The sequence below is a fragment of the Zingiber officinale genome, chromosome 8B (assembly GCF_018446385.1).
Source record: "Zingiber officinale cultivar Zhangliang chromosome 8B, Zo_v1.1, whole genome shotgun sequence".
NCBI classification, from domain to species: domain Eukaryota; kingdom Viridiplantae; phylum Streptophyta; class Magnoliopsida; order Zingiberales; family Zingiberaceae; genus Zingiber; species Zingiber officinale.
Window position 1 is genome coordinate 47581733 of NC_056001.1, and position 11907 is coordinate 47593639.

The 11907-nt window shown below is 35.6% G+C and overlaps 1 protein-coding gene across 1 annotated transcript; it reads right to left on the reverse strand.

The window, feature by feature from the left end:
- On the reverse strand, nucleotides 1–7588 carry LOC122014797 (pyruvate, phosphate dikinase 2-like). Its single transcript, XM_042571228.1, has 19 exons — nucleotides 7418–7588; nucleotides 7086–7325; nucleotides 6825–6962; nucleotides 6317–6479; nucleotides 6003–6238; nucleotides 5549–5677; nucleotides 5176–5355; nucleotides 4728–4865; nucleotides 4265–4429; nucleotides 3855–4016; nucleotides 3482–3571; nucleotides 3090–3228; nucleotides 2711–2888; nucleotides 2318–2447; nucleotides 1726–1854; nucleotides 1291–1428; nucleotides 763–840; nucleotides 464–555; nucleotides 1–324 (listed from the first exon to the last, which is right to left on the reverse strand). The coding sequence occupies exons 1-19, from the start codon at nucleotides 7499–7501 to the stop codon at nucleotides 282–284; spliced, it is 2652 nt and encodes an 883-aa protein (XP_042427162.1). The 5' UTR covers nucleotides 7502–7588; the 3' UTR covers nucleotides 1–281.
- Nucleotides 7589–11907: the final 4319 nt, after the last annotated feature.

Sequence of the window (11907 nt, forward strand, 5' to 3'; positions counted from 1 at the left end):
TTTTGGCGTCGCCAATTTGCATGATTTTATTTCTTCTCGAGAAATGCTTCATGAATTACAGAAGGATCAAGGGAACCATGACACGACCACTGCCATAAAATTCCCTCCTAGGTGACAACACCACACTTCTAATTCACAACCCACACTGTTTTTATTTTTTTTTTTCGTTCTTTTTTATGGAGAAAGAAAATGTGCGAGATGTCCAACAATTGGACCGCATTAAACAAAAGCAATAATTTAGCAAGTGGGTAAAGTAACTCCCTGCCTAAATCTCTTCTCTGTCATACAACCACTTGAGCAGCTGCAAGCCTTGCAATTGGGACCCTGCAGGGAAACAAAAGAATTCAGCAATTATGAATTGTACAATGCCGCAAGAATCTTATGTAAAGTTAATCATCTGGATGGAAGTTCAAAGAGGTTAAACTCATGCTGGGTTATTTTGAGAAGAATATTGAGGAAGAACCTGTAAGGAGAACATGAGACATAGTCTAGGCCAACTTTAGCAAAGAAAGCAACAGAAGAGGGCTCTCCACCATGCTCACCACATATCCCTAGCTGTTTAACAGAAAAATCAAAGCATATGTATAAGACTTCTGTTGCCTCTTTTGGAAAGTATTTTGAGCGTTTTCTGTATTTTAGTGAGCAAGGAACCAATTCATTTCAAAAGATTTGAAATCAAATAAGTCTGCATAGCATTTTGCTGATGCACCCACATAGCGGCTATCAATGGTTATAGGATGCAAATTTGGTGCTGTTACTCACCTTTAAATCAGGTCTAGCTCTTCGACCTCTTTCAACAGCAACCTTAATTAGCTCGCCTACACCTTGCTGGTCAAGAACCTGATTCCACACACAGAGATTAGTATCTCATATGCAGCCCCACCTAGTAGGATAAGACTTGATTGTTGTTGCCGGTTGTTGTTTGTATGCAATGAAACAGTATTACAGAATAATGGCATCCAACATGCATAGCTTAGTACTCATGAAAAATAAACCAAGAAATAAATTGGCAAATCTTCAAAATATTGAAGCGCATAACAAAACAAATGATGAATAGTTTGGAAGTAAACTCATCGATCCTGTGCATATGATGACAATGAGAATGTTTTGGCAATTTTCTATGCACCCAACAAACACATTTCAAAATGGAGAGTTCGATACTACAGTACTTAAAAATAATCTTTTGTTCACTTTAGCTGAAACATTAAACATGATTGAATATCTAGTAGAAAATGATTAGAGTTAGTCCCAAGAATATGTACATAACTGATTTTCTTTTAGAAATCTTACCTCAAATGGATCATTTTGGAGGATGCCTGTGGCCAAGTAGATTGGAAGAAATTTTCCAACATCATCCCTACTGTAACCAAATGTCATTTGTGTGAGATCATTTGTTCCAAAAGAAAAGAACTCTGCCTGTTCAGCAATCTGCCAACATAAAAATGGTGCAGTAAGACTATGCGATAACAATAAGAAATGGATTTGAATGCACTTGCTGATTATTGCTAGAAAATATCGGAAGAGGGTTTGCATCCGCAAGCTAAGAATCAGAGAGGAGAAGTTCCTCTATCCGGTTCTCTAATATAATTGTTCGGCGTATACACAGAGAACTCTGATAATTGACTCACGTGGAACAAGTGCATGCTTTCTTTAGAATATCTATGAACAGATAGTACCAATCTAATTAAGTAAAAAGAAGGAAGATGTTAAAAATAAATGTTTTACCTCATCTGCAATAAGAGCAGCTCTTGGAACCTCAATCATTGTTCCAACCTTGTAGCCTATAGTGGTTCCTGTCTCAGAGAAGACTTTCTTGGCTATCTCCCTTATCAGACTCACTTGATGCTCCAATTCCTAATGCCCAAAGGCCAATGGTTAGAAGTTGCAGAATGAAGTGATTTGATTTCAGCAGTCATAGCAAATGAGGGTCTCAAAATTAGTGTATTATGATTCAAGAATAACATTCTGTGTGAAGTTATAAAAGATGAAATATTTATGATTCTACTAAGGAGGCTCATGCTTAAATGATTAGAAATCAATCACATGATAATTATGAAACCAAATTGAATGTTTATAACGCAGCTTTAGTGCACTAAAATAAAGGTTTAAGCTTCCAAAGGTTGTCAGATTATTAAGTATTCTTTTGCAAGTCAATGGCAAGGTTTTCTTTTAGTAATTCAAATATTTAAGCAATTTGATGACAAGGTTTATTCTCACATTCTTCATCATTTTCTACTAATTAAGATTCCAATGCAGAATTGTTTGGTATTACATGAATTACTTTAATATGTAAAAAAGAATAAGAAAATTGTCATACCTGAGGTGTTCCAGCCAGAGGTACCATTATCTCTGGAAAAACTGTCACACCTTGATTGGTCATAGATATAGCAGCTTCAAATATAGCACGTGCTTGCATCTCTGTCAACTCTGGGTAGGATATGCCAAGCCTAGAAGAAGAGTTTTTTAGTCCACCATTCAAACAAATTGTAATCAATGTCTAAACTCATCAGTAATTAGAATAAATTCAATTCATAATTATAGGCTTTGTTTAGCGAATTCGGATCACTTGGTAACCAAGCACCCTAACTCTTTAGTAGTCAGCATCTTGCCATTTAATAACAGTCGGTATTAAATAAACAAGCTATAATTGTTGTTATCGCAAACTTTAACAAATATTCTTCCATCAATTATTGCAGTTATGGAACCCAACCTGCAACCACGGAAACCAAGCATGGGATTCACTTCAGAAAGGTTCTCCACTCTTGCATAAACTTCGTCTTCTTTTGCACCAGTTTCTGAGACCATATCACGAACAATTTCCTCAATGTTACCCTCTGGCAAAAATTCATGCAGTGGAGGATCTAACAGCCGGATAGTCACCGGAAACCCTGAAAGCCAGAGTAGAGAAGGATAAGATAGATTTATCATTATATGCATGTTAATCAATGAACTATAGAAAACTTGATTGTACAGCCACCTAAACTTTTGATTCACGACTCAAAAGAAATGATGCATATGTCATATATCAAGCAACAAACACAGATGCTATTTCTTTCAAGAAAGACAAATATTTGAATGATGAAACCCACCATCCATGGCACGAAAGATCCCCTCAAAATCTGATCTCTGATAAGGCAAGAGGAGATTTAACGCTGTCTGTCTTTGTTCTGTATTTGGTGCCATTATCATTTGTCGAACAGTCTTTATCCTCTCATCCGAAGCAAAGAACTGTAACAAATGGATGTCATACACATACAATAACAAGGAAAAAAATCTACAAACAAAGTGCATGCAAATATTGTTTATAGCACATAAACTCGACCATTATCTTTAGGTTCATCAGAGTATAAGAACAAGAATGATGTTAAATTTATAATCTATAGGATCAACCCTGTGAGCCATTCTTAGTAGCATTGACATAAAATGTCATCTTGTGGTATTTTAATAGAACAACTGGAATGCACTAATTTATTAATCTAACCATGTGTTCCGTCCGACAAAGCCCAATTCCTTGTGCACCATTGTTTCTCGCTGTTAGTGCATCATCAGGTGTATCAGCATTTGCCATGACCTAGAATGATGTATACAAAAATAGATTAGACTCTTGATAAGAATAATAATGTACAACAGAATGAAAATAACTATTTGTTGTTGTTATTTCTCCTGTCAAACACCATTGCTATTTTCATCCTACATGAAGACTACCAATCACTCAAACCTAATTAATGCCAAGGAAATTAACTCAAAGGGTGTATCAGGTTGAATGGAAGGTGCATTTGGAATGTTACTTTTTTACTGGCAACATACTTTTTTCAGAGCACCATAGTATGAATTAGCCTTGACATCAATATTACCTTTAGTTGCCTTATCTCATCAACCCAAGACATAAAGGTTTCCAGGTCACCACTGAGAACTGGAGGAGAAAGTGATTGCTTCCCCAAGATTACTTCTCCTGTCGTTCCATTAAGTGACAGCCACTCGCCTTCTTTGAATACATTACCTCCAACAACAACAACCTAGATGACAAAGAATCAATAACAGAAGTTATTTTGTTTTTCAAGTGATGTATTAGAGATGCAAATAAGAAAGTGTCCACTGTGAGTAATGGTGAACTTCAATCCTGCTAGTAATAACTAAAGAATAAACTGCACTACTGCTAGAGTTAATATTTTGGAACATCCAAAGATATAGAGTACAGTCTATACCATATTTAAGAAATCACCAGACTATAAGAGTATACTCTACACCACATTTAAGAACTTACCTTGTTGGAATCATTTACTCGGATATCAGAGCAGCCAGATATACAACATTTTCCCCAACCACGTGCTACAACAGCAGCATGAGAAGTCATACCACCTCTGGCTGTTAGTATACCTTCAGCTGCATGCATTCCACCAATATCCTCTGGGCTAGTCTCTGTCCTCACCTTCACACAAAAGAAATGGCATGTCACAAAAGTAGCTAGACGGCAAGTAGAAAAAAATTCTGAAGCCTTACAAATAATATAATTTATGATATATGATCTGATTGTGTAAAGTAACAACTAATTGATTTCTTTCTAACAGAAAGTTGAACCAAACAACCAAAAACAGGGGACTAGTGAAAATGTTGATTTTTTCCATTATACTTTCTACTTAATAGTGAAATTGAAACTCTATATACTAACTCGAGATTGAAAAATTTTAGTCTCTGTTTCAATCTTCGCAACAATAGAAATAAATTACCAAAATAACAGCCTTTCCCTGAGCATGCCATGCTTCAGCATCCTCAGCAGTAAAGACAATTTGACCAACTGCAGCTCCTGGTGATGCAGGCAATCCTGTTCCAATCACTTTATCCTTGTAGGCAGATGGATCCTCAAACTAGACAACATAAGAGAAAAATAAATTAAAATCAGCCAACATATATAGCTAGAAGTAGTAGCACATCGTTTGTGCATGGAACTTGTAAAGTTATAAAAGTACATATACCATGAAAATGTGCTTCCTTATTCTTTAGCTAGCATACTAGAATTTTTTAGGTACCATTTTAGAGATTAGCTCATTTACAACTTTCCTAGTGATAATAACAATAATACTTAAAATATACCACATAACATTAGCTTATTTTCAATTTTTTGATTTAAAAGTATATTTTAATCAATGCATTTATTACTCTTATTTTAATAATTACCTGTGGATGAAGGAGCTGGTCGACATGACCAGGCTCCACCATCTTAATAGCAGAACGAGTGTCAACAAGGCCTTCTTTGACCATGTCAACTGCAATCTTTACTGCACCTCTGCCAGTGCGCTTTCCTACTCGGCACTGTAGCATCCAAAGCCTATTCTCCTGGACAGTAAATTCAATATCCTGCGATGGGGGGCAAAAAAGACGTCAGGAATTCAACAAAATGAAAGGACTGATTCCACAAATAGGTATTGAGAGCTTCGAAACGACAATAAGTATTTTTTCCAAACTTATAAAATAAAGTAGCCAAATTACATTTAGAAGGAAGCCTTAAGTTTCAAACTATTTGAGAGAGATTTCAATCAAGGAATCTAACCATCATGTCTTTATAATGCCTTTCCAAGATCTCACAGTTCTCGACTAGCTCATCATAGGCTTTTGGGACACACTCCTTCATAGCGTCTATATGTTGTGGTGTTCTGATTCCGGCAACCACATCTTCACCCTGAAAATTAACTTGACTATTTTAGTGACTCATCACGGACAATAAACAATTTCAAAAAATTAACATTTATACACACACAAACATAATGGACTTGGGGAACAACAACAACAACAACAACAAAAATATAAATCCATCAACTTCCCTCAAAATGAGTTAATTTAGCCAGCCAAAATTGCTGCAGCAATAGGTAGTCTAGGTTCATTAATTCGATTCATTCAAGAAACAAACACATGAAGGATTCAACATGAAACTAACCATCTAATTCTAATCGGAAAGAATTAGCTAGGCAACGTGAAGGCAAAGGGAAAAGAACATAAGACATTACTTGAGCATTGTAAAGGAACTCCCCGTAGAGCTTCTTCTCGCCGTTGCTCGGGTTTCGCGTGAAAAGAACTCCAGTCCCAGAGGTGTCCCCCATGTTTCCAAACACCATGCACTGCACATTTACCGCAGTCCCCTTGAGCCCCTTGATCTGGTTGATGCTCCTATACTTCCTCGCCCTGGGGCAGTCCCATGAGTCGAACACCGCGATCACAGCAAGATACAACTGCTTCCTCGGATCTGCACCCCGAACTTCTATTGAGCAAAACCACCAAGTAAACTAAACCTAAAATTGCGCCGTAGGACGGCAAGTCTCACCGGTGGGGAACTGCTCTCCTTTGGCCTCGACGTATACATTCTTGTAGAGGCCGACCAACTCTTTCAGATCGCCGGCATCGAGGTCGGTGTCCTGCTCCGCCCCTTTTGCTTTCTTCAGGGCTTCAAGCTTCTCTTCGAACAGAGAATGAGGAATCCCCATCACCTTCAAAGATATTTATAAATTAATTAATTTAACAAATTAATTAACTTATTTTACTTATGTCCACATTTTTTAGGATAATCGATGTTTTATATAATGGTTTCTATTAAAGGAAAATAAGTTTATATTGACCACTTAAATTCAGCTCTTGACAATAACCTTCAAAGATATTTAAAAGAAAACACTTCTTTTTAAAAAATTATCAAAATAACATCCTATTTATAATTTTCAAAAACTTTTATTTATGATCATATGTATTTTTTGATGATATCAACAAAATTAATTCTCTACCAATAATATAATTTGATATATATATATATATATATCAAAAAGATGCATTTTACTCACCACATCTCCGAACATATCCAAGAAGCGACGATAAGAGTCGTAGGCAAATCTGTCACCACCCTTTTCTGCTAATCCCGCCACCACTTCGTCGTTCAACCCCAAATTCAATACGGTGTCCATCATCCCCGGCATCGACACCTTTAATTAATTTATCCATTTTTTGTCAAATAAATTTTTATCAATATCGATCGATCGATCATCATAGATTAATTAATATAATTAATAATGAATTTATTTATTGCAGCCGTCGATCGATCGTACCGCTGCACCGGAGCGCACGGAGACGAGAAGCGGCCGGGAAGCGTCTCCGAACTGGCGATCGATCTCCGCCTCCATGCCGCTCAGCCCCTCCAGTATCTCCTCCCACAGCCCCGTCGGCAGCCGGCGGCCTCCTCCTCCCTGCTGGTACTCTTGGCACGCCTCCGTCGACACCGTCAGCCCCGGCGGCACCGACAGCCCGACGCTCGCCATCTCCGCCAGGTTCGCCCCTTTCCCTCCCAGCTGCACCCACCCACGGCCACACCAATCATCTAGCGGCCGCGCCGGCAGATTAAGCTATTAATTAACTACAAAATTAAATTACAATTAATTACCAAGGCTTTCATGTCCTTGTTCCCTTCGCTCTTGCCCTTGCCGAACCGGAAGACTCTTTGAGGCCGGAGACTGGACGGCGGCATGGCGCGGAGCTAAGGGAGCTTAGGAAGCTTAATCACGTGATTACGACGAAATAATGACGCGGATTAGAGGTAGCGTGGTGGTGCGGGATGTGGGTGAGGAGGTGGGTATTTATAGGGGCCGGGAGATGTGGCTGGAGATCAATAAAACATGCGTGTCGAGTGGCTGGCGTCGTCATCTCCGAATGGGTTCCAGTCTTTTACGTGTGCGAAATTTATTTATTTATTAATAGGATAATCACACGGAGGAGGCTAGGTGGATTTTTTTTTTTTGTTATTTAGGAGTTCTCAGCCAAGGCTTTTTTTTACTAAATTTATGCAATATTTGTAACTGCCTTTGCGATTCCAGTCCAGTGTCTTGTCCACGTCGATGATTCGAAAATCCAACGACAGATTCTGTCGCGCTATTTGATTGAATGTCATCGTGCCACTTCGCTCTGTCATCTCTAATTTATCGAGGAAAAAAAAATACTCTTACTTAAAAAAAGAGTTTAAAACAATAATTTATCATATTTTTTTATTTCAATAATATCCTAACAATTATAGTATAGTTGCTGAAAAAAAGTTTATCAAGTATAATTATGATAATATTTAGTAGTCAATTCATAGATTGCTGTATGTTGTAATAGTTAATATTATTAACTACTATATTATCATTATTAATTAAATTTAAATAATTTTAATATTATCATTATTAATAGATTGCTATATGGTGTAATAATTTTGATAACTATTCTATGTAAAGAAAATTAATCGGGTTGAGTTCATTTATTTTTATATGTTGGGCGCTTTTCTTATGTTTTTTTTAAAAAAAAATTATAATGAGAATGTCTTCTTAACTTTGCTTAAAAACTTGCTAGTGATGTCCTTTTTATTTTTTTGTTAAGAAATTATAAGAATTGGGCAAAATGGAGAAGGTAACTTTTTTTTTTATTCTAAATTGTCAACAAAATTATTACTACATAAGTTGTAGTAATTACCGAACTTTAACTATTACAATTGTGTAGTAGTTCAGTGGTAATAATTATAAAATGGTAGTTGATAAATGTTATATCTGTGTAGTAGATATGAATTTATAGCTGTTACAAGTTCTTAGTTTATGATTTAAATAGAAAAAGTATATAGATGGGAGATAATAATAAAAATAATATAGTAAAATGTTATTAATGTTATTGGATAAATGTACATCAGCGTGAGAGTGAGGTTTCCTTTAATTAAAAAAATAAAAATAGGGCGATATCTTGGTCATTCAAAAAAAATAAAACGGCGTCGCGATTTTTATTCAATTATTTTATTTATTTCTTTAAAGATATATATAAAAAATGCATTACCCACAAATTTCTCCCGACCCCGCCGCCGGACGTGAGACCTTTTGGCCCTACGCCAAATCCGTGGGCGGCTCGGGTAATCCGCCTGGTAAATTGTCGAGGCATATTTCGGAGTGCGTTTTTTTTTTCTATTTTAAACGGCGACATCGATTTGTTTTTTTATGGAAAACTATGAAACACAATGTTTTAAATTAAAACGTAATAAAAAATATTTTTATAATAATAATAATACAATGCAAAAGCCGACTGACAAGAATAAATTATTAATATTCTGACATTAATCATTTTGTAATTGTTATTTGGCACCGTGCAGCGTGGGACGGCCGAAGCATGAGAGGACGGATCCTCTTATCCAACATTTACATATCAAAAGATGATTTCATAGATCCTATTATTTCATCATAATCTATCAATTATAATTTGTGATTCAAATTTCAATAAAATCAAAATAAATATTTTCTTTATGTGTTAATCACTATTCTAAAGATTAATAGTCATCTATGATTTACCTCTTTTATATTGATCCTATGACAGATTGATAGAGATATTATGGACGAACATATTCATCTTTTTACCATTATTATAAACTATCAATCAAGATCAATGAATCATTCTCTGATCCGTAAATTATGAATCAAAGATTTCCGTCTGAACGTAGGGATGGGTTTTGAATCCATGTGTAATTGATTAGCCAATAACTATTTTTGTTTATCTCTCTTTGTAATTTTCTATTTCTTGGCTCTGCTCTCCCTTCTTTTGGTGATACTTCGGGTGATAAACAAATCAAGCTCAATTAAATTTTACAGTGTTTAAATTTTTTAATAAAATAATTGAGTCTAATCCTTGGTTTTATTTCTTTTCTTATTTAAACTTAGCTAGATGTTATTAATTTCTTAATTTAAATTTATTTAATTATTTAAAATTTTTATATTTTAAATTTATTTAGCTGATTATTAATTTTGATAATATAAATTTATTTATTTTTTAAAAAAATTATTTATTTAACATGTACATTAAAATTTTATTGATGAATATTATTCACGAACGTTATTTATAAATATTATTTATTAATATTAATCACAAATATTGACGAGCTAAATATAAATATGTTCAAATTTATTCATTTAATTTAACTAGTTATTCAAATTTATTAATTTAATTAATCTTATATATTAAATAAATATAAATAAATTCTTATCAAACTCAACATCAAATTATTCATAAACATTTAATTAATTTACCATCTTATAAGATTTTTATAATAATCAAAAGGTGTATTTTATTTTATAATATTAAATATTATATATATATATATATATATATATATTTAGTATTTACCAAAGAGTAAATCTTTCCTAAAATATTCTTTCATCATTTATGAGAACAGATCCTCTAGTCCGTAATTTACGGATCAAGATATTGTCCATTACATGAAGACCCTTGATTTAGATGGACCCCGTCTTTAAATAGATGGGGTCCATCCAAATCAAAGATTCACATCAGGAGATCATTCTTTGATCCGCAATTTGTGGACCAGAATATCTCTATGCATCATTTATCAAGAAATAGAGTGATCATAAATGATAAATTATTTATTCCAGTGGTCTCATAAATCTTATGCATAATCTTTTTTGTTTTTCAAATTTAATTATGCTCATTGGCATGAATCCGAGACCTTTAAGATCATTGTGCACTTTTGAAAATAGCTGTGTTGGTGCTGATAGTATCATCGAATCGAATCTAATTTAATGGTAAAAAATTTAAAATTAAATTATTTTATGATTTAACAAGTTTACTTGAATATGTAGATAAGACATAGTTGAGACTAAACAAAAAAATTCTGGTAAAGGAATTGAGCACGAAGTCCTGGTCAAGGGATTTGACATGAAGTCATAGTCAAGGATTGTGTACTAAGTCCTGATCAAGGGATTGGGCACGAAGTCTTGGTCGTGTGGACTGGACAAAAAACTTGGTAGATCGAAGACATCGGACAGAAGTACTGGAGTTGTGAACACCAGCTAGAAGTCTAGGCGGGTCAAGGACTGGATATCTAAGGGAAGTCTCGGAGGTTAAGATTAAAGCTGAGCAAAATCCAAACAGGCATTGGCAAAGGTAATCTCTCCTGAGAGAAATAAGTGAAGGTGCATTCTACATTGAGGGAATAGTAAGTATCGGTCTGATCTAAGTTTTATAGGAAATCTAAAAGTCAGGATCAGACAGTTCAAGACTGTCAAAATGATTTTTATTTCATATTATACATTTATTTGTGCTAACTCAATTTTGTAGAGTTAACTAAGCCTGAATGGATCTAGGCACCTCCATCACCTCGGCGTGCGAAGCAAGATGAGGTGGCAACTTTTGGTTGGTCGACGCATGTCAAATTCATGTGCCTCAAAGGGGATTAAGGTGCCTGGGACTAGACCCGACCGGTCGCTCGGACTCAGGTCAACGGTTGCCCGTTGACTCGGTCGAACGGAACCGGCCCGCAAGTTGCCGGGCGGTTCATCGTGGGTGTAAAACGGCGCGGTTAAGCCGGTTGAACCGGCGGTTCATGCAATTTTTTTAAGCGGCTTGAACGCGGTTAACCGTGATTCATATTGGAACCGCCGGTTAACCGGCGGTTCGTAGCCGTTGGGAGGGTTTTTTAGGTATTTTTTTTCAACGGTTAGGATCATTTGACCGTTTTTTGATCAATGACTATGATTTAGTGTCCGTTACTATCAAAACTCTATAAATATAGAGCTTATTTCATCATTTTTCACACACATCTTCTCTACTCTTAATCTCATTTTCGTATTCTCTAATCTCTACGCGCTTTCGTTTTCAATTTTCAATTACAATGGAAGGAGGCCGCGGAGGTGCATCATCTCGAGCTCGGAAGGGAAAGCAAATAATGAATCCGCGGGAGGAGGACCCCAACATTCAATCCACCGATGATGAGATCGAGCATCTTCCGAATCCTACACCCGACACACAAGGAAGTACCGATGCAATTACTTCTAAGGTTCGGGAACTTCCTCCTCTAAAGTCTTCTATTTTCACTAAATATTTTGAGAATGTCACTCTTCCGTCGGGAGAAAT